Source organism: Manacus candei, unplaced genomic scaffold (assembly GCF_025592945.1).
Source record: "Manacus candei isolate 608988 ecotype Guabito, Panama unplaced genomic scaffold, ASM2559294v1 h1tg000146l, whole genome shotgun sequence".
NCBI classification, from domain to species: Eukaryota; Metazoa; Chordata; class Aves; order Passeriformes; family Pipridae; genus Manacus; species Manacus candei.
Genome location: NW_026138194.1, coordinates 385,360 through 409,032, shown reverse-complemented (window position 1 = coordinate 409,032; position 23,673 = coordinate 385,360). Strand labels below are relative to the sequence as shown.

General features: G+C 44.5%; 1 protein-coding gene across 3 annotated transcripts in view; it reads left to right on the top strand.

Annotated features, from left to right (window-relative positions):
• The window catches only part of CHCHD3 (coiled-coil-helix-coiled-coil-helix domain containing 3), a 142,814-nt gene extending 119,621 nt beyond the window's left edge, over nucleotides 1-23,193 (top strand). For 2 of the 3 annotated variants that reach the window (XM_051771864.1, XM_051771862.1), the window contains exons 7-8: nucleotides 17,156-17,291; nucleotides 22,491-23,193. In XM_051771864.1, the coding sequence (XP_051627824.1) occupies nucleotides 17,156-17,291; nucleotides 22,491-22,517 (163 nt within the window). In that variant the 3' untranslated portion in view covers nucleotides 22,518-23,193. The remainder of the gene's footprint in view (nucleotides 1-17,155; nucleotides 17,292-22,490) is intronic. The other variant, XM_051771863.1, reaches the window with a different exon arrangement.
• Nucleotides 23,194-23,673: the final 480 nt, after the last annotated feature.

Genomic DNA, 23,673 nt, shown 5'->3' with positions numbered 1-23,673 from the left:
AATTATTTTGTCACGTGCTCCAACTGAGGACGGACGATCCCGAGTTACTCCTGACATCCCGTGGAGAAGAGTAAGCTGTTCATAAATTAGTCTGGGAGTGCCCAGGATTAAATACCACCAGCTCAGCTCAGCCCCCAGGGCTTTTCACAGCTGCAGAGCTACTTGAGGGTCTCATTTCTCTTTCTTTCTGCTCTTCCACCTCTTCACAAACAGCTGTGCTGACACCGGGAGAGTTCCTTATCCTGATTTAAGTGGTGCTGTTGACTGAGCTCTGACACGTCACACTCCACAAGCATCATTTTGGAATGTTTGTTGTGGTTTTTTTTTTAAAATAAACTAGAATCTGGTTTATTTGCTCAGTTCTTTCAGCCAGGACTTGGTCCTGATGGATTCACCCGAGGGCTGTTTTGGGGCAGAGCTCATTCAAGGAACATGTTTGACTTTGTTCTACGACTTTGTCCAAGGGATTTTGTTTTCCCCGGTGTTCCCTCAGCTGGTGAAACCCCTCACATCCTGAATTCCTTAGTCATGGCCTTGGACTGGAGAGGCAAAGAACAATTAGGAATTTCTGCCTTTCTGCAGCTCAGCTTAGAATCAGAGAACCACAGAACAATTTGGGTTGGAAGGGACCTTCAAGATCACCCGGTTCAACTTGATGAAGGGGCCTTGGAGGTCACAATCCCTCCTGTCTCAGTCATTCTGCAGCCTATAAACATACAAGAGAATATCCCTTGGACAGCTTTAGAAAATCAAAACCCTATAAACCCTTTATTCCCTGTGTTTACCTGTGAAATGATGATCACTTCATACGTGGCAACGTTGGTTTCCCCTCCGGCAACACAGACATTTAACTTTCTCCCTTTGATCAATGCAGTCCATTAGGAGGGAGGGAACTCAACAGGGCTGGATGAAATATTAATTGTGCACTTTTTAGCTGGATGCAAATTCCTTCCCAGCAAAGTGGGAGCAGGGGAGTCTGGCACAGCATCCCTGTGTTTCTCTGTCAAACAGAATCCTGAATCTGTGGGTTTCTGTTGAAATATCTAATTAAAATGTGAAATGCAAATGTGCTTGTTTGGTCAGCAGACAGGTTTGAAGCACTGACTGCGTTTTTTAAGAGTTATATCAACTTTTAAAGTCCATTATTCAAAGTTCAGAGAGCACATTAATGAAGAGAACAAGCCAATACTCTCTGTGTTTGCCATAATCTTTTTTCCCCTTTTGAGAAATCATGGATACATTCATTAAATCTCCCTTCAGGCTAACACCAGTTTTACACACAGTTGAGATACTTTACGGCCTGGAATGGAGAAAACAATCTTTAAATTAGTTTTAGTAGAGCACGAGGTCAGGAGTAAGATTTTTTTAATTTTATATGGATTAATACTTAAGATAACAAAAGATTTTCTGGGAGGTAGGACAGGTGGAGTAGGACAGTTTTTGTAGGATATTGTTAGGTTGGGATAACTGTAGTAGGATAACTAATGAGTGTAGGATTGTTATTGTAGGATAACGAGGGGGAATTGGAATTAAATGATCTTTAAGGTCCCTTCCAGCAAAGCATTCGATGATTTTATGATCTGAGGGTCCTTTTCAAGTGGCTCTGGTTGATGTGTTGGAAGGGGGGAAGCACATGCTCATGTTTCAGCCACTGCAGGTTTTCTCTATTTGCTTGCCGAGCAAATGAAGTAATTTTACAGAACTCCTTTATGAAGTCAAGTGAGTGAAACTCTCCCTTCACACCTCAGTGGCCAAGAGTTAAATTGGTGTGTTTTGTGTGCTGGGAATCATCTGAGTCCCCTGGATATTGATGGATGTTCTCATTAAGGACCAGCCCTCGCTGGCTGCAGTTCCAGGGCAAGGAGCTGCTCCTCATGGCGTGGTTGGAACATCAGGCTCTGCCCTGGGACATCTGGCTGCCTCCTCCCTCCCAAGGAGTAAAGCCTCTTGTTTTAATGCTTTAAGCAATCCTTTGTTGGGATTTCCCACAAACACGACTCGGTGATTTCCCCATTAGGGCATTAAAGCCAGGAAGGTTAAACACCCACACAGCCCCCAGTCTCTTCCTTTTTATTATTAATTTGTTCTGTATTTCCTAATCTTTCGTGGCTGAGATTTACAAATACCTTTTCCAAGGATGTTTTTAATGAGGCCGAGCCATCTGTAGGATGAAATCCTACAAATCTCATGGCCCCCAGAATCAAAGTTCCCTCTGGGGTAACAGAAGCTTTGTTTTACAGAGCTGTTGGGGGGTGATTTTTTTTTTATTTTTAAAGGAAATTCACCTGTTCCTGGCTACAGGGTGAAGAATGAATTGCCAATTACCTCCACATGTTCCAACATGACACTTCCCATGGCAAGGAGCTTGTAGTGTTTAGTCAGGGCCCCCCCTGGCTATGTCACCATCCACTCCAAAACCACAGGGTGGAAAGACAGCACTCCTTGATCAGGCAGTAATATTTGGGGGAGGGGGGGGAGCTGCAGGGAGGGAGGTCAGTGCCACAGACCTTTGTTTTCCCATCAGAGCTCCTGAACAAGATGAAGTGATCAAAGCAGGATGCCCGAGCAGCGGCAGGATCTCATTACTTTGGAAGCTGCTGGGGCTGCATCAGGAGCTGCTGATTTACATTCACAGCACCTCCACTGCAGCTCATTTGCTGCTGCTTGCAATTAACCACTTCTTCCCCCTTTTTTTTTTAAATCCCTTTTCCAGTGGTTTTGAGCTAAATCAGGAAAAAAAAAATAATAGACCACAGTGGTTCTGTTGGGGCTCCACCTGAGGGAAATCACGGTGGTAGAACCAAAATATACATTAAAGATTTGGGAAATAATATCAGATCCTGTGCTTTGTTGCAAAGGGCTGTCAGAGCCAGCAAATCAGGCTTGTAAAAATAGTATTCAGATGTCTTATAAAGTATATGGAATCACAGAATGGTTTGGGTTGGAAGGGTCCTTAAAGATCACCCAGTTCCACCCCCTTGCCATGGGCAGGGACACCTTCCACTAAACCAGGTTGCTCCAAGCCCCATCCAACCTGACCTTGGACACTTCCAGGGAAGTGTTAAGCTTCCCTTGATACCTCCTAGTTCACATGAGACTAGTTAAAAAAGTAAAACTTCAGGTTTTGTGAGCAAAAACTATTACTGGACTTGCAAATGGTGGCGTCTGGCAAGTGTCTTGCACCTCCCTCACTCTAAAAAGTAAAATGGTGTGAAAGGTAAAATGGTAAAAAACCCCTAATGGTACAAAAATACTTAATTTAATTATTCTACTGTGGGAAATAGGTAAGATTTTAGGAGCACAGGGTAGGCTCTAATAGCTGTTCTCTGAGCAGAACTGTGCTTGTAATTGCAATTTATCTTCCAGTATTGCTTTTTATCCTACAAGTTGCTCAGGGCAGCCTGAGTCGGGTGAATCTCCGCCAGATTTGGACCTTGGTTGGGGTTTCAGCACAATGTGTGGTGTCAGGCCTGGAAGACACAATCCTTGTACTTCCAACACCCATCCAAGAACCAGTTGCTGGTTCTTATTTACATTTTTCAAATCAAACCCTCCTTCTCCAGTGAGGAGCAGCAGAAATGCCACTGGACTGCAGTTTGGAATTAAGTGGTTAATTACTGCCATTTTTTTACACAGACTTCATGAAAAGTTCTTCCTCTTACACTATATAATACATATATATATATATTATTTGTATGTGTGTGTATATATATATATACATATATATATGTATATCTTCTTTATATGTTTGTGTATATATATTTATATAAAATGTATATTATATTTTATATATTTATATATCATGTATTTTATATGTTTTACATATATGTGTATATATATATGTATGTATTTATATTTTTATATATATTTGGGTTGGGTTTTTTTTCAGTGAATTGGTTCAGGTCTCATTTACAGTAAGAGTCTCTTACTCACCAAACTTTTGGTTTCCATTTTAATTAGAATCAAGCAGTGATATTTTGGCTTTCTATGTTGATCCTTCAGTAGCATTTCCAGCATAAGATAATTAGGAATTTTTTTTTAAACTATATTTGTGTTTTTAAGCAGTTCTGTTATCCATGAATTGACCAGGATACCAGAATGTACATTTTTGACCAGGGCAGCAGCAGGAATCCTGCTCTCCTGAGCTTTACTACTTCTTTCTACCCCCAGACTTACATCAATTCTACTCCTTTGATCAGGGAGAATTTGTCATTTGATAACTGAATTATAGATACTAATTGCCTTTTATTAATGTGACCATTTTGAAATTATTTCCCTGAAGTTACCAAGCCTTGTAAAAAAAAAAAAAATTCTTTCTCTTTTTAGCTTGAAATTTCCAGATTTTCCCAAGCTTTTCCAATGGGCATCTCTAAAAAAGCCAGTTAATGGATCCAAAGGCAGCTCTGCAGCCGCTCACAGACCACCTGTGTCACTCTACACACGCTCCTGTCCTGTACAGGAATTTTTTCCCTGTATTTTCTTTAACTTTTACCCTGTTATTCTCAGTATTCCGCTGTGAAAAATGCTAAATTATTTCCTGAATGTGCAGTTGGATTCTTTCCATGGTGACCACTGCCCTTTTAAAGGGTGAGTCCTGACATCTGTGGGAGAAAATGGTCACGAAATCACCCAACCAGCTTTTTAAAGCCTTTTGCAGTGCCTGACAAATGCTATTTCCAATTTTCTTGAACAGGAGCTTCGTTCTGAAGCAAGTCCAGGCTCTTCCTGCTGGTTTTTAGAGGGGATTTCCCAACTATTTGTGGTTTGCTTGGGCATTTTTGGCTTGTAGAGATGTGACCTGATGTTTATGTTCCACTTAGAAGCATAAAACCCACGCCACCTTCTAACCTTAAAAGAGTATTAGAAGGCACAAATAAGAGAAATAATAAGAGAAATTCAGGAGAATTTCTTCCCCAGGACAGTTTATGGAGCAGTAAAGCATTAGTGCTGCTGTAGATCTGGAGGATCTATAGCTGAAATTGGAGGACTTGTCAGTGTTTAAAACCAAAATAACCATAAAGGCACACTCTGTATCACTGTGCTCTGCCTTCCCATTCATCTGCCAGGGATATAAAATCCAAGTATATCTGGAAACATTTTAAAGCCAATGTTTAAACCTGGGGAAGGGAACTGAGGGGAAAGAGATAAAAACTATATTGTGTCTCTTTAAGGCCCCGCTGGAGCACCCTGTGTGGGGCTATAAACTTGAGGAAGATGGACTGCCCTGCCAAGGGGGGTGTTGAGATGGATAATATTCCCTGCAAATGCTGGGGATGTGTGTTACTGGAAGCAAAGGAAGATCAGGACAGGCTTTATAGATCTGTGTGTGATGACAAACCTCTGTGCGGTGAGGGCGATCCCGCTCCGGCAGGGCTGAGGAAATGCAGTCCCTTCTCTTCCATCATCCCCTTTCCCCTGAGCAGGTGCAGCAGTTTGGCCCAAAAATTGTTATAACCCTCTCAGTAAATTAAGTCACCATCAATGGGGTCAATGTGGGTTTTAAAAGCGAGTTGTTTATTGATAAATTCAGCATCGAATTCAGGCAGTTCACCGGTTGTTCTGTACTCAATGTTTTGCCTCCTTTGTGGGAAGGTGAAATTCCACCATCACCCTCTTGTCGTGGATAACATTGTAAACTAATTGTTTTCAAATAATTACAGAATAGTTTGGGTTGGAAGGGACATTAAAAATTATCCAGTGCCATCCCCTGCCACAGGCAGGGACACCTTCCACTGTCCCAGGTTGCTCCAACCTGGCCTTGGACACTCCCAGGGATCCAGGGGCAGCCACAGCTTCTCTGGGCAACCTGGGCCAGGGTCTCACCATCCTCCCAGACAGGAATTCCTTCCCAATATCCCATCTAACCCTGCCCTCTGGCACTGGGAAGCCATTCCCTGTGTCCTGTCCCTCCGTGCCTTGTCCCCAGTCCCTCTCCAGCTCTCCTGGAGCCCCTTTAGGCACTGGAAGATACAAAATAATAGATCAGACATTCCCCCTTCTTTTCCTTAGGAGGATGTGTGTACTACTGAAATAATAATTCAGTGTGTAGTACTGAAATAATAATTATTAATTCTGTTGGAGTTCAGTGCTTGAATATGAAATTCCTCATCACATAGATCTCTGCAAAAAGGAACGACTGAAATACTGATAATTTCCACTTCTTACTAGAATCTCCTGAATGTGATACACATTTCCCTGGATTCTTTATATGTGAAAATTCCTATTGTAGGAATATACATTTGTCAAGCTAGACCCACTCTAAAGTGGAATCATTTTGTTGTATATAGAAAGAAATGAGAAAAGCAGCTATTTCTTCCAAACTTCCCTTGCCACTTAGCGTGGCTCCAAAGGCATTTAGGAGCTCCCTTAAGCCCCTGGGTTGCTCCTGTGCATGCATTAGGGAGAGACTTGGTGTAATATGGAACAGACTTGCCATATCATGGACACATTTATGAAGATTGATAACAGCCAGGGCTCTGTGTTAACTTTTATTGTCAAACAGGCGGCGGGAGGAACTGCCTGGTATTGCTTTTGCTCTGATTTATGAAAAGGTTGCTGCATGAAAAAGACATCCCATAAACCAGCTCTGCTGGCAGGAGCGTTATAAAATAGGGTTGTAAGTAGAGCAAACAATAACTAACTGTAATTATGTTCATTATTGTCTCTCTCTGAGGTCCCTGAACCTTTCTGGGGGTGGCTGCACTTGCTCCCACCTTGGCTTTAAAGTGGACTCACCTTTCCCACGTGTGGCATGAACAGGATTGAATCCTACTGCTTTCTAGAGGCAGCACCCCCAAAAGAGACCTTTTTTTGTTTGTGCCTTGGCATGGAAGAGGTTTAAAGTATTTATTTAAATTACACCTGTTTGCAGAATGCCAAGAAGAGGAGGAGGAAAAGGCCTGTAGAAAAAAAACACTGTTCCTCTTACAATTTCCATCACTGATGCATTTTCCCCTAAATTATCACTCTTCTCCTGCAAGGGTTATTCCACACTGTGTTGTATTTAGACCCCTCAAAAACAGAACCAAAAATCCCAGCAGGATGGCAAAGATCAACAGTTTTCATGTGTAGATGGCAAGAAGATTCACTTTCTTCCTCTCAGCCTGGTCCCATCCTTTGTAACAAAATAAGCCCCAGCAGCAGCAGAGTTGAATTCTTCAGTCAGCAGCAATTAGCAGGAAAACTTTAGTGAGAACCAGCTGAAATCAAGGGGGGCACGACCTAACTGGGAGAAATTGCAGTGGTTAATCTAAAGTTTGTCAAACTTGAGCTGCTTTAACTTGAAAGCAGCGCTCTCCCAAACTACCTGGAGACCTTGGCAAAAGGAATAGGAACTTGAAAATCGTCTGTGCTGAGGTTATAAAACACAAGGCATCAGAATGACTTGCTTGGAATCAGAGTGAAGCTCCATTAAACAGCCCAGTGTCTAATTAATGCTACCAGAACACAGAGTGTGAGGAGAGACCTTTGGAAGATCTTTGTGAGCTGGCAGAGAAGTTTCCCTGCAATCCCCTCTGCCTGCTGGTGTTTAAACTGCTCTCCAGGTACCCTCACGGAATCATGGAATGGTTTGGCTTGGAAGGGACTTAAAGCTCATCCAGTGCCACCCCCTGCCATGGGCAGGGACACCTCCCACTATCCCAGGTTGCTCCAACCTGGCCTTGGACACTTCCAGGGATCCAGGGGCAGCCACAGCTTCTCTGGGAAATCCATTCCAGCCCCTTTCCACCCTCCCAGCCAGGAATTCCTTCCCAATATCCCATCTAACCCTGCCCTCTGGCAGTGGGAAGCCATTCCCTGTGTCCTGTCCCTCCATCCCTTGTCCCCAGTCCCTCTCCAGCTCTCCTGGAGCCCCTTTAGGCCCTGCAAGGGGCTCTCAGCTCTCCCTGGAGCCTTCTCTTCTCCAGGGGAACATTCCCAGCTCTCCCAGCCTGGCTCCAGAGCAGAGGGGCTCCAGCCCTTGGAACATCCTCTCCATCCTGTCTTTTCACAGTCCAAGGAAAATATTCAGTGGTGATGTTCCAGCAGTGAAAAATTATGATGTGAAAAATAATTTGAAAAGAACGAAAGCAATGAAAAAATATGAATATTATGATTTACAGCTCATCTCTCTGAGTCAGTTCACGATTCTTTCATGGTCAGAGGTGCATTTTCCCTGCTAATACTCTGAAAAGGACCTTGAGGTCATTATGTTTTAATATTTCTATGACACATGGTACAAGCACATTAAAACCAAGATATGTTACAGCAAGGTCCAGTACCCACTTATTATCAGCGTGTTCTCAGGGTGATTATTGCTCTTTGTTGTATTTGATGACACTTTATTGTTGTTGCAGCCCTGCTGATTGTATTTTATGAAAAGGGTGGCTCATCCTCATCCCAGTCTGGGATCTAGAGAAGCACATGTGACCTTTGTGGCTTATCACAGTGAACCCAAGCCTTTTTTTTTGTTAAATAACTCCATGCCCAAATGAAAAATTGGCTTTTATTCCACCATCTCTTAAGATTACAACCTTCAGTCCCCTCAAATAATCATCACCCACTGCTGATTGCTTTCTCTGGATGCCACTTCTGCTCATAATATCTCTTATTTTTGTGGTCAGTAAACAGGGCTTTGGGCCTTTTATAGCTGGAGAAGATAGTTAAACATATATATTGCTCTAGAGAGTAATATTTGGATAATAATGTGCCACAAGTTACTGTCTTTGTGCTGAGTGGGGTAGTTGACCTTTGCTGTAGATGAGAAAACGTGTCTCCTTGTTAAAACACGTTATTTAGCACCTTTATAAAGGGAAAACTGGCTGGTTTTTTTTTCTTTTAGTGCAGTAGCTGAAGGTGCTGTGAAGGTTTTATGGCCACAGTTTTGGGATGATGGTGTTACTCAGGCGTTTCCAAAGCCTGCAGTGAGTTGTAGCTCTTGGGAGATAAGTGGCAGCAATAAATCTAGAACGTGGTTCTCTCTCCCAGGGGGTTGGTTTATGCTGCTTATTTGGTGGGGGTTTTTTTGGGGTCTGTCTGTGTTCTTTACACACACAGTGATATAACATTGCCGTGGAAAATTTAATGTGGGGACAGGGGATAAAATTAACATGGATAATTTAAGTGGATGGAACCGTATATTTCTGGCGCCTTCCTATAGAAGCAGGTTTTTAAACTGTTGCAGAATTAATCTTTCCTTTAAAAATTAGACACATTACATTGTATTTTAGTGTAGTTTGTAATGGTAGTTAATATATCCAAGCAGTCCTGGAACTGAATCTGTGAGAAATGTCAGCCAGAGCATCCAGTCAGCTTTTCCAAAGCCTGGATCTGCCTCCTCGTGAGCTGGAGCTGGAGCTGAGGGGAGACCATTGATTCCCCTACTTGCACCTAAACCTTCAGAAACCCCCCCCAAAAATCCTTTTTAATGTTTAATAGTAATGTTTAATAGTAAGAAAGGATAGCACGTGGTGATCTTTGACTCGTGTTCCCACAAACAGCTGAGCCAGTGGAATCCTGCCAGGCTTCATTAACTTAATTTTTTTTTGGCTGGAGTAATGAGGCCAAGCACATGAAAACTCCCCAAAATAATTTGTGGTCTGGATTTACATTTTTGAGGCTGGAAAGGCGAGCGTTGGGATGCTGGTCACGTTTGCCTGGAATTGGAGGGGTTTGCTCCATCCAGACAGAGCAGATTGGACTCTGCTGCTGGGATTGGTTTGGGCTGGATGTGTCTGAGAGGATCATTCTTTGTCTCTGAACCTGCCAAGCTGGCTTTGATCGGTGCAAGACCAAGTTATTTCTATGTATATAATATATATACATCTATATATGTAGTATATTCCCCTGCTCCTTCCAGAGTTTCTTCTAATTAAAGACTGGAGTTGCTATATTATCTTTTCCACACTGTAGAAGTGTCCATGCCCCTGTTAGAAGTAATTTGTATCATTATCATCCATGTGATTGTTTATTTTAGGATCCTGCTATTCCATTAAAAGCTGTCCCTCGAGCTAAAAAGAAACGTTCATCCTAAATTTGGGTAATTCCAACACGCAGCTGCAGGGACCAGCTGTGTGGGAGGTACATTTGTGGGATAATTGTTGGTGTATTTGGTGTTTTAAGGGTTTTTTTTTCTTTTTTTTTTCCTCAGGGGAGGGGAATTTTATAAACAAATGGTGGTTTGGAATAATGGAGGTCAATTCATATCAATTTAAATGAAAGTATTCAAGCTGATTTTGTCTGTCAGGGTTGGTGGGAATCTTGTCTTCTTTTCATAGCTTGCTCCTCAAGCTCTTTGGAGTGGTCAGAGATGTCCTGTGATTGTTGGGCAACAGCTGGGAGTGGGTTTTTTAGGAACACTGTGAAAATGAAGGAATTATGCAGTAATACCATTTTACCTGCAAACAAGTAGTGGAGTGGGGCTTTCCTGAGCCAGAAATTGCAGTTTTGGTTATAACCTCGTGATGGACTTCTCAAACCTTACTCTGTAATTATCTTCTGAACCCAAATGTGCTTGGGATGAGCCCAATATCCTCCAGCACCGAGTACCAGCTTCTCATTAGCTGTTGTTTGGAAAAGGTTTGAATTGTTTTTTTCATTGTAAATCTGCCAGAAAAACTCTCTGGCTGCCCCTCTCCTGGAATTTCACAGATCCATCTCGTGTTCACTCGTGGTTGTCCTTCCCAAGGCTGAAGAGATCCAGTCCCAATGCAGTGTCCTGAGAGCCTGAAGATTTACCTTGGCAACTTGGTCCTTGGTCAAATCAGGATTCACAGCCAGGAAATCTTTTCCTGATCCTCATCCTGCTGTCTCCCTCTTGCAAGCCCCAGCCCAAGGAAGGGTTTAAGAAAGTGCACATGCAAATGTGGAATTGCTCAGTTTGAATGGTTTGGGTTGGAAAGGACATTAAGGATTGGGTCATTCCACCCCCTGCCATGGGCAGAGACACCTTCCTCTAGCCCAGGTTGCTCCAACCTGGCCTTGGACACTTCAGGGATCCAGGGGCAGCCACAGCTTCTCTGGGAAATCCATTCCAGCCCCTCCCCACCCTCCCAGCCAGGAATTCCTTCCCAATATCCCTCTGGCAGTGGGAAGCCATTCCCTGTGTCCTGTCCCTCCATCCCTTGCCCCAAGTCCCTCTCCAGCTTCTTGAAGTTCCGTTTGCATTTATTTGCTTTGCCAGATCATCACTTCTCTCTGGGAACCTCAGAGGTTCTCCATCCTCCCCTCCTGCAGGAAATAAATTCTTGCAACGCAAGCAATTGTTTCCATTTTGCTTTTTGCTAAAAGCTGAGCCAGTATCTGACCACCAGGTGTTTTTCCAGGTGGGAAACATTCACTGGGTTGAAAGCAAAGCCCTCTCTAAAGGTCAATAGAACTACCTGCCAGTCTTGCTTGCTAAACCAGGCTTTTGTCAACATATTGAACTGGGCTCGGTGCTCCCCAGACATAATTAAATGTCTGTCTTCACGCACTCCGTGTGTGTGAATATGCTGGAATGTGCCTTTCCTCCCCTTCTCAGCTCTGTCCCTAAATTCCAAAGGTCAGGATGTTGGAAGTAGATCTTTATTTGCTTTTAAGAGGGCTGGGTGAGAGATGAAATAAAGGAGAGGATGGCAAACATTTACCTAGGATTCTGTGGGCGCTGGGATTTCGGGAGGAAAAAAAAATCTAAAGCTGACACGGGGAATATTAACACTGGACTCGATCAAAGGTGCAGTAAGGTGTATTTAAACCTCTAAATAAGTCATTTATTTAATATTGCCGCAGAGATTTTGCATTTTCTGCTGGGGAGCAGAAACCACTGTGGTTCTCTGCCATCATCTCATCACGGACTCGTTAGGAAAATTCTTGCTTTTGCACCTTTTGGAGGAGTCACACTGCGCGTTCAGGCGTAAATAAAAGCAAGAATCAGCTCCGCAGTGCTTGATCTTTTGCTGGCAGCACTTCCCACACGGTGGCTGGGAGGGCTCTGTGTGGGCACAGCGTGAGCAGGGACTGGTTTGTGTCATCAGTTGTGGATACCCAGCAATCAGAGCCGTGTTGTTCCTTCCCAAACAATTCCAAGAGGAGCAGAAACCATTTGGTTTGTGCTCTGCGTGTTTCATAACGAGTCGTCACCCACTTCATGTGCGAAGAGAGGCTTCAGAAATAATTTAATATGAAGAGTAAATTAATGTAAAAACTAAAAATAATGGCGCAAGCAGCGAGAACCTTCATTACCATATTGCCCTTTTGTCTTTTTTTTTCTCCTGTTATCTTGTTTTGCAACTGTTTTCTCTACGACAAGCCAGGCTTGGAAATTCTGTCGGCGGCGATGCTGCTGGAAGGGGCTCTTTTTGGGGGAGGTAATTTTAAAAAAAAAAAAGCAGAACCCGCTCAGCAGCACCTTTTTGTGTCGTGATGGAGGGTACAGCTGCCTGGCTGCTGTTTCAGGTGTGTCACACACACTTCAGCTTTAAGCTGACCTTCTCTCTGGGTCTCCTCAGCTGGAGGAGACGTTTCTCCCTGCAAAAGATCTCAGATCTGGTCTTGCTTGTCCATCTGCTCAGCTAAATCCATCACTGCTTGGGCTGCCAGTGACTGCAGTATTGATTTTGTAGTTATTTTCTCCCCACTGGCCATGAGAAGTGAAATCTTGCCCTGACTGTATCAGGTGAAAGCAGCGCTGAGATTCTTCCTATCCCAGATCCACAGCATCTCCTTTGGTCCTGCTGCTGGTTTCCCCATCAGTCTTGTCCCACTCAAGTCACACATGTTCACTTTGAAACCCAGTAGGTCCCATTTCAGCTTCCCTGCTGTTTCCAATTCCCGGTGTACTTTCTTCCTGAAGGACTTGTGATGCCACCTTCTATCCCTGACTCATCCCCTTTTCAAACTGCCCAGAGAAACTGTGACAGCCCCATCCCTGGAAGTGTCCAAGGCCAGGTTGGACAGGGCTTGGAGCAGCCTGGGATAGTGGGAGGTGTCCTTGCCCATGGCAGGGGTGGCACTGGATTGTCTTGAAGGTCCCTTCCAACCCAACCCATTCTGTGATTCTGTGTTCAAGTAATTCCACGTTTTCACGTGCAAAGTTATGCACATCCTTAGACCCTTTTCTTGGGCTTTCACCCTTTCACTCTTTCTCAGAAGGAATTTCTACTAGATGTAGACAGTGTTAATTGATTAAATTCCTAGAAACCCCTCTGAAAATCCTCTTGGCTGCTCAAAAAGCACTTGTAAACAATTACACTTCACGAGCTGCCTGTTGTGAGGGTGGGGATTTGCCTCAGTTTCCTTTTGTTTCACCATGTGTTTGCATCAGTTTGTTCTTCCTTATCTTTGTGTGCGTTATAAGAACATTGAGAAAAGAAACATCTTCCTTCTTTCTTTTGCTTTTTATTTTGTATTCTGCCAGCACTCTGCTGGGGTCTCCTCTCCTACATCAGTAGGGCTAAATAAACCAGGTCAGGACATCACCTCCAGCACCCTCCTGTGCCGGTGCACTTGGGGCTAATTGGTAGCACATTCATTTGCAGGGTTTTGTTTCAGAACTGAGACTTCCCTGGGCACGGCCACGTGCTGGGGACCATCCCCAGATTGTGGTTTGGATGTGCTGAGAGCTGCCTGTTTGGAGGGGAGGGCAAGATTTGGCCTCGAAGAGCTGCAGGTTGTGCCGTTATTTTGGACCCAGAGGATCCGTGTGGTCTCTTTTGTTTAGTACTACAGAGGTAGCCCGAGATGCCGGGGGTTACACAAATAAAATCAGATGCCTTTGATAGGTGTCAGCATTTTAATGAGGAATTAAATTAAGCCCTGGGTGCTCTGCCCATCTAATGGCACTATTTTTCCCTCGCATGCTGCTTTTTTGTCGCTGTTTCCCCCCCCTCCCCATATTTTACGACAATTGCCTCAAGCCCCGATCTGGTGGGATTGTGCCAGATACCTGCACAGCTGGAAGCTCATCAGCCATTCAGATTCCTTCAGTCAGGATGTCAGTTTTATCACAAAACTCGCAAAGCTCACCGTGGTGATTTCCAATTTCCTCTTTAGTAGACATTTTGTTTGAATGCCATGAAGGGGCTCCTTCCCCGGAGCCCCCAGGAGCACAATAAGCTATGCTCTTTGAGGAGAGCCCAGATGACTACAAAGTTCCCTTCATTAAATTTTCTTTTCATGCTTTAGCATAGAATATTTCTTTTTTTTAAGGCTTCTCTCCCTCTCTCTGGTTCTCTTTTGTGTTTTCATCTTATTACCTTTATGAGGTTGTGTGATGCATCAGCTCGATGGGAAAGGGGGGCGTGGGGCTCCCTCAGAGGAGGTTTATTCCAGCACACAGGAATATTTGAGGTGCTTGAGGAGCAGCTGGGGAAGGGGGAGCAGATCAAGTAATTGTAAACTTAATAAAAACACGTGCCATGTGGCTCAGGCTGCTGCTCATATTGACTTTTGCTTTCAGATTTCGGGTGTGTTGATTCTGTGAAGGAGTTATTGAGTTGCACTGAGTGGAGATGGAAATCTGTCAGCCTTCCCTGGCACTCCTGCTGCACTCCCACACTTCGTCTTTTTCCTTCAGTTTAGTTGTGAAATCCCCAAGCAATTAAACAAATAAATACAGTCGTGGGGCAGAACCTTATTTATTGACAGCGACTTTTTACCTGGGCAGATAGTGGTTGGATGAGGGGAAACGGTTTTAAACTGAAAGAGGGGAGATTTAGATTAGATATTAGGGAGAAATTCCTGGTTGGGAGGGTGGGGAGGCCCTGGCCCAGGTTGCCCAGAGAAACTGTGGCTGCCCCTGGATCCCTGGAAGTGTCCAAGGCCAGGTTGGAGCAACCTGGGATAGTGGAAGGTGTCCCTGCCCATGGCAGGGGGTGGAATGAGATGCTCTTTAAGGTCCCTTCTAACCCAAACCATTCTATGATTCTGTGATGACACTTTCCCTGCCACATGTCCCAAAATACAGATCTCCCTCTCTCAGGATGTGGGATAGTTCAGGGAAGGGAATTCCTGCTCCAGGCAGGATCAGCTCTGGCACCAGATCCAGTTTTTAAAACCTCCACATTTTACAATAGATGCCACATAATTTCTGGGTTTGTACTGTTTGCCTTTTCTTACAGGCTTTTTCTTCAGTCAAACTCCACACACCCTTAAATGCTTCTATAAAATGACCCTTATTCATAGAACCACACAATGGTTTGAGTTTGAAGGGACCTTAAAGATCATCTCATTCCACCCCCTGCCATGGGCAGGGACACCTTCCACTAGCCCAGGTGGCTCCAAGCCCTGTCCAGCTTGGTCTTGGACACTTCCAGGGATCCAGGGGCAACCACAGCTTTTCTGGGCAACCTGTGCCAGGGTGTCCCCACCCTCATAGAGAACAATTTCTCCCTGATATCCAATCTAAGGATTAACTGATGTAATTATAGGGATTTGAGGAAGTTCCTGTTAGGGAGATATTCCGTTCCCCTTTGAGGAGTTTCCCTGGTTTTGGCTGTTTCTGACCATCCACCTGAGAGTCCTGTGATCCGTCACCAGCGGGAATCAATGGGAAACCCTTTGGTGGGGTCACCCTAAAGCACGAGGGAACCTTCTTTCCCCAAGGGTTGATCCAGCAGCACGTGGTTTCTGACCATCCAATGCCAGGAAATAATCTCATGGAGTGCTTTCCCAAAAGTGCCAGTGGTGCATTAGGGGGGTGTAACAAGCCCAGCTCGGATCGATACGGAGACGGCGCTCGCCCTCGACGGAGTGATCCAGGAAAATGGGCTGAGCTGACTTGGAAGGAAATGGACTTGCTCACTTTGACTTGCACCAGGTCTGCAGTGCCTGGAAAGGACAGGGCTGAGAGCACATTCCCAAAAATCGCCCAGGAAGAGTCACAGCATGAAAACAAATGACTGAGGGGCAGCAGATGATGTGTCTTAGGGGGCTCTGATATGTTGGCAATGTACAGAATCCATGGAAGCATTCAAGTAAGGGATAATAAGTGGATTTTGGTCACTAGTGAGAAAAAAGCAATTGAAAAAGCTCTTTAACGTGGGTTAAAGCATTGAAATTGCTCTAAACACATCAACAGAACTTATGTAGCAACTGTACAGCAGCTCATTCCCTTCTCTCCTCACCTTTATGTAAGAAGTCACTTTAAAATCACTTGTGAATAAAGGCACAGCAAGGTTTACTCTGGGTATTTTTTGTTGACTCATGGTTTATTTTATTGGTTTATCAGTTCAGACCAGGGTTTCAGGTGTTTAAAACGAGCTCTGGTTCAGTTGGGTCTAAATCATCACCACTGGGAGTGTTATGTCTACAGAAAGTCTACGTGGTGCTTCCCCTCTCGTTCTCCACCCCAGCACAGACCTTGCCATCACCACTGTGTGTGCAGCAGCGTGTGGTTGTACATTCTGATGCCTCCCAGGCTTTTGAAGTGCGTGCTGGTAGCAGCAGAGGGGGGATTAAGGGAAAATCCTCCTCCGTAAGAGCCGACAGAAGTCTGAACTCGGAGATGGTGCGGTGTGTGAGCACCTGGGAGCACATTTAAATTCTGCTTTAGGCCTTTCACAGATGTAGGGTAATGAAGGAAAAGAGAAAGGGGGATGTTTTTTATAGGTACATACTGTAAAATCAAGGTGACTTAACATTGCTTTCTTCTAGCAGAACGTCTCGAGTGCTTGTCAGGAAGTCACTTCCCCGAAGGAGCAGCGTTTGTGCTTCATGTTTCATTTCCTTGTCGTGGTAAAATAGATCTGCCTTGGCCAATCAGCAAAATGAGGCTCAGAATCACAGAATGGTTGGGGTTGGAAGGGATCTTAAAGCTCATCCAGTTCCAAACCCCCTGCCATGGGCAGGTTCGCCTTCCATTATTCCGAGTTGATCCAAGCCCTGTCCAACCTGGACTTGAGCACTTCCAAAGAAAGAAATTCTTCCCTGTGAGGGTAGTGAGGCCCTGGCCCAGGTTGCCCAGAGAAGCTGTGGCTGCCCCTGGATCCCTGGAAGTGTCCAAGGCCAGGGACACTTGGGGCTTGGAGCAACCTGGGATAATGTCGGGGTTGGAAGCGGATGATCTTTAATGTCCCTTCCTACCCAAACCTGTCTATGAATCTATAATAATAATAATAATTTTTTAAAAAAAAGAGTTATGTCTTTGCTGAAATCCTTTTGAGCAGGAAGCCCTGAAGTTCTTTTCTCTGTTCCCCAGGAGATACGAGTCTCACCCCGTCTGTGCTGACCTGCAGGATAAAATCCTCCAGTGTTACCGACAACACGCTCGGGAGACCCTGAGCTGCTCTGCCCTGGCCAACCAGTACCTGCGCTGTGTCAACCACGCCAAACAGGTGAGCTGGGCACTGGAGAAACAGGGAATGGTGGGGAGAAGGAAGACTATTGGATTATAAGCATTTCCCGGTCCATGTGTTCTCACAAACTCCGTGGAGACCGCTTGGACTTCGTTGAGCTGCTCAGGTTTCCATCCCTTCCCTTGGGAAGCTGTTGTTTAGTTGTAGGAGCTGGTGCTGTTGGCAGATGTTTCCTGCTATCTGCAGTTTTAGCAGTAAAAACAAGGGGGGTTAAACTACGTGGTACTAGTTGTGAGAAATTAATGGATGTCTCAGAGATGGGTCACCAGTTGGAATTCTTCCTTTCTCCTGTTTTATGTTTTCCAAGGGTCTGATACTGCCCTTTACCTGGTCTTGACCTCCTCTGTTCCATCTTTTTAGGGCATGCAGATTAAAACCTTTATGCTTTATTAGTGCAACATAAAGGAAGTGATAGTAATGTGCACACAATATATTAAAAAGAAGCTAAAATTTTGTCGTGGTTTGAGACCCCCAAAAATCTGATTTCCAAGTCCAAGCCCCCCCCCCCCACAACTCACCCCAGTGGGAGAGTGATTTTCCAGACACAACACAAGACTCAATATGGGGATAAGGGAATTATATTACAATTATTACACAAATAAATATTATAATACATTATAAACACAATCCTAACTATCTCTCCTATGGTAAAGCAATATTTACATTGGATCAGGTCTCTTCTCCCTCCAATAAAAGTCCAGAAGGGAAGAAGGAAAGATCCTTCTTTTAGCTTTAGATTTACTATTTAGATTTCTAAATACTCTTCTTTTTCCAATAAAAGTCCAGAAGGGAAGAAGGAAAGATCCTTCTTTTAGATTCAGATTTACTATTTAGATTTCTAAATACTCTTCTTCTTCCCCAGCTTGCATCTCTCAGACACAGAGATGCATGTGTTGACCTCAGCCGTGTTCTCAAACAAGGCAGTTGGAAAAGTGCTCGCAGAGCATATGCAGGATGTGTAAAAAGGGCTTAAAGAAGTCTGTTGATCTTTATTCCTGCTAAAACCTGTGAGTTAATATTTGAAGACGTGCAGACACACGTTCTAACGTGTCAGCAGAGACCCAGGGAGCACGGCTGGTGTTTGAGCCGGGTAAGAATTGTCATTGGACTTGATTCTGCCCGTGCAGAAAAGCAGCGAGGTTTTGGCTGGGGTGGCTCTCCGTGACTTCTCTGCTGTCACACTGCTGCAGTCCTGCATTCCTGGCAAAAAGGATTCCCAAAATCCTGCTGGAGTTAAACACTGCTCGTGTTCTGGTGGTGTCCGAGGCGTGGGAGGAGGCAGCGGTGGCGGGGAAGTGCCAAAGCTGTTCCTCAGCCAGGGAGGTCACCCTGTACTGTTCAAAGTCACCTCCTTTAATTAATCCTTGGGGATATTTGTTGTCCCATCCCTGGAAGTGTCCAAGGCCAGGTTGGATAAGGCTTGGAGCAACCTGGTTTAGTGGAAGGTGTCCCTGCCCGTGGCGGGGTGTGGGACTGGATGGGTTTTTGTTCTCTTCCAACCCAAACCATTCTGGGATCCTATTCCTACCCGTTTTTTAATGCACCAGGCTCCTTTTTTTTTAGGGAAGAGGCCAGTGAATAATATTAGAATCATGGAATCACTTAGGTTGGAAAATATCCCTGAGGCCATCGAGTCCAGCCATTCCTCCAGCACTGCCAAGGCCACCACTGACCCCTGTCCCCAAGTGCCACATCCACACTTTCAGATCCCTCCAGGGGTGGGGACTCCACCACTGCCCTGGGCAGCTTGTTCCAATGCCTGACCACCCTTTCCATGAAGAACTATTCCCTAATATCCAATCTAAACCTCTCCTGGCCCAACTTGAGGCCGTTTCCTCGTGTCACCTGTTACTATATATCAGGTTCTTATGTGGTGGATTAGATTTTCACTGAGTTTTCCAGCATCTGCAACACTTCATTTCCTGCATTTATAATTTTGTGTCGTTTCTTTTAAAGTAACTAAAAGAAATTGGATTAATTACTGATACATGTTTAAGCTCTTAACTGGAGTTTGTATCTGATAGGAATTTTCTTCAGAAGGCTTGTGATGAGGAGGAATTAATTCACGTTCAGGAGGTGCAGGAAAAGGAAATTGCATAAATATGAGCATTAGGTTTTTGAACCCTTCCAAACACCTTTCTTGTTGAAGATCTTTAAGCAAGCCTGTCAAGTAGTTAAAAGTGTTTCCTAAATGTTTCTTATTCTGTTTCACACATGCTTCAAGATGAGAATTGAGAGGGTTTCTCTTATGATAACAGAGAAGGAGAAGCCTTTTGTGATGGAAATATTTGCAAGCAGGAGCAATTGTTTTTCATAATAAGCATCATTCCTCTCTGGCTCATCCTCCCAGTGCTGCAGCTGTAATTGTAATTATTTTCACTCTGTTTGCCCACAAGTCCGGGCAGTTACTTGGAAAATAATTCCTGAGCACTGTTATAAAATACTTCAAAATTACCTTCTCTTGGTTGGGAGCCAGGGGAGGGGGATAAATTGCAGGTTCAGAAATGAAAAAGTTAACTGGCACTGGCTTACAAGAAACAAAGGAAGAGGAAAATTTGCTAGAGGGAATAGAGCAAGATATTGAAAACCAAATAACTTACTAATCCGATTTCCTGGCGGTGAGTCTGGGCACTTGTGCTCAGGCTGAGCACACTCTGTGCTTTTCATAAATTGAATTTATTGACTCCTCTTTCTTCCCTATCTTGCTTATAATTATCTCCCCCTTCTCTTCTGTGTGCTCCTTATTTCTCATCCTGTCTGTAATCTCATGTCTCTATCTGTCCTTTTCTCCCCTCCTTAGAAAAGCCCAGAGAGTTGTTAATTCAGGGGAGTTTGACACATTGTTGTATCTTCCCTTGAAATCTTTTCCCAAAGTCATGAGAAGCCGGCGAGATGAATTAAACTCCATTATTAATGTTTGCATTTTATTATAATAGTAATGGAGAGGAAAACTCACCTAATGGAGCCATTAAGGGGAAGATATTAGGATTGTATGTGGCATTTATTTGTGCTGCCAGGGCTGAATTATCTCCACCCAGACCAGTCACTGCACTAATATGGACCATCCAGGGGCATTTTAATCACTTATCCCAGTTTTCCAGCCACTGATATGGACAATGTGGCTGTTCCAATACACATTTTATGGTTTGTTTGGGGTTTTTTTAATATTCCCCCACTCTGGGCTACAGGATGTTCTGATTCTTACATAAAAACAAAACTAGTCTGTGGTTTAATGAATCTGTGCAATAATTTCCCATAAAACCATTGAATGTCAGAGGGATGCAAGTCTCTCTGCAGGCAGGTGAGATTTCAAAATACTTCAAGGAGTGATACCAACAGCTGCTGGTGCCTGACAGCCTGGCTAAAAAACATTATCCTTCAGCCTTGTAACCAGTATTTGAATTTTTGGGGTAGAGGGATCCTTTATCATGCCCCCTAATCAGAATAAACCCGGGATTTTAGCCTCATCCTCCGGTATTTTTAATGGATACCACTTTCCAATCAAGCAGAAAAATATGTGAAATTAGTGTGAGCTGAAATGCCACAAAAAGGCCTTGATTTTTCATGGCCCTCATTTAACACAGCCCTAATTAAAGGAGGTTTATTATGGACCAGGTTCCCTCCACGGTGTTACGAAAAAAACCCAAGGAAAATACCTTTAATACATTAATTTGTTAGGTGGTGTTAAATGGCAGGGGTCAGTAAAGAACACTAAACCCTCTGAAAAATACAGATAAAGCCCTGGAACACTCCCACTTGTCTGAAGATGAAATTTTCTGGGCAGAAATCTGCGTGTGATGAACAAATACCTGAGATTTCTTTCCTCAGGACACCAAAGAAAAGTAGCACATTTTTACCTCAAATCCCTTGGGAATTTCCTGTGTTAACTTATGTGATGTTAAATTGATGGGAAGTCAATGTTCAGCCCAGCAATTCTGTCATACCAGTGCAAAAAGAACATTCCAGGTAAAGGAGCCTCCCTCAGTCCTACAGGAATCTCCACAGGGATGCCATCAAGCTGAGATTGGGGGTTTTGTTAACTAATGAAACTTTCCCATGTTTTTTCCTATAATCCAGTCCAAGTGCACCCCTTATCCCTTGCAGGAGCACTGCTGGATCCAGTAGAATGGTTTACAGGGTTGTTTTTTTAGGAATACTGTGAGAATTTGGTTGATATACATGACAAGTGTTTTTTCATTCCCTTTAGTTTTGGTTTTCCCAAGCCCTAATTCCCATGACTGTGCCAATGCAGTCCAGACTCACAAGAGGACGTGCCCTGTGTGGCCACAGAGTGTTGCTCAGACACTTGAATCAGCTGTTTGTGGGTCTCCTGTGAGATTTCAAGGTTTAAATTTGGGCTTGTTCCTGACATAAACCCCAGGGATTATCAAATCCCTACCATTTCTAACAAGGGGATTCATAATTCCTGTCTTCCTTGTTTTATGGGTTTGGTAGGGAAGAACAAAGTTTGCCTTTATCAGTCTTGGGGTCCTGTAGTGAACAGAGATGGTCTCCAGCAGGTCTTTGTGTCTGGCCTGTCAGTGTCCTGTGAGATCATGGAATCTTGGAATGGTTTGGGTTGGAAGGGTCTTTTCCAAGTCATCTATTCCAACCCCTTGCCATGGGCAGGGACACCTTCCAGCAGACCAGATTTCCTGTCCCTGGAAGTGTCCAAGGCCAGATTGGAGCAACCTGGTCTAGTGGAAGGTGTCCCTGCCCATGGCAGGGGGGTTGGAACTAAAGGATCTTTTAGTTCCCTTCCAACCATTCCATGATCTGTGGTTCTCTAATGAAGCCCAAGATCCAGGATACATTTCCCCCAGGCTGTACTTGCTGGGAATGGGATTTATCTTATTGTAAGGTCAGATGGTTTAATTTCCTTCACAGCCACAGCACCAGAGCCATGACAGCATGAGGAGGGATGGAAAGGGCTCATTCCTGCCACTCCTCAGGCCTCCAAAATCCCTGCCCTGTCGAGTCCTCAAACAGCTTCGTTCTGCTCCCGTGACCTGTCCCCGTCACGGTGTGTTTGCCCACAATGTTCCTTGTTCTGTATTTTTATTTAAAAGAATTGCAAATCCCGGGAAGGAATTGTAGCCAGACTTCAGGGAATAACTTGGAGTTACTGAACTAACATTTCTCCCTCTCTCTTCCCCTCCCCTGTGACCCTTTCTGCAGCAGAGCATGCTCGGGAGAGGAGGATAAAGGCACTGTCCAAACCAAGCACAAGACCATCAACTAATTTCAGCAGAAGAGCTTCTTTTTTTTTTTTTTTTTTGTCCCCAAGAATGATATGACAGCCCATTTGCAGGGCACACCAGTAAAGGGAAGAACTGGAAGAGCCATTTGAAGAGCAGGAGCCATCAGGGCTCAATCAGCGTGACCATTTGAAAAGCCAAGACCTGGATCTTATTACGTCCGAAATCGCGCGTCCGAAGATGCTGTTCCCTCTTAGCAAAGCCCACTTATTGGTGATTGAAGGAAGGGAGAAGAAAAGAACCTTTCACTGACATTAGAAAGGGGAAATATCCTTCAAATGCTGCTGTTTCATTGTGGAATCTCCTCCAACACATCTCACTGGCAAGGGCAGGGGTTTGTAACTCTTGGAGCGCCGGGACGTGGCGGTTCTTTGCGAGCGACTCGGGGCTTTCCTGGCAGTGTGTGATTGTCAATTGTGCTTTAAATTATTTCACAAATTATGTAACTTAATGAAGCCTCTCTCTCCAGGCCTTCTGCTGGAATGGTGTTAATGATCCAGCGCTTCAGGTGTGACAATGGCCTTTATTTACGGGAGGTGGTTCTGTCGTGCTCCTCGCTCGTATCAAGAGCTGACAGACGTGCCTCGCTCTGTACCAACAATAAATCTATTTTATGCACAAGATTGGGGCTGCAGTCTGTCTCTCTTCCCACCTCTCAGAGGCTGATGGTGTTCCCTCTGCTGTGTCAGTCGTGGTTTTCCAGCAGATGTTGTTGCTGGAGCTTTAAAGCACAGACTTTGATGCAGGACCAGCCTTGGTCTCGGGAGCGGTGCTTGCACGGGACTGTTTGCCATCACAGCAACCTAAAAGGGATCCCACAGGATGGTGTGTTGTGATTTATCCACCACTTGCCTTCTTGGGAAGTCCTTGTGAATGCAGCACCACAACCTCTTGTTGCCCAGAGAGGTTGTGGACTCCCCATCCCTGGAAGTGTCCAAGGCTGGGTTGGATGTGCTTGGGGCAACCTGGGCTAGTGGAAGGTGTCCCTGCCCGTGGCAGGGGGTGGGACTGAGTGGGCTTTAAGGTCCCTACAATCCAAACCATTCTGGGATTCTATGAAAGGACACAGAGCCCCTAAAACTGCAACCCAGCTTCCTGCAAGC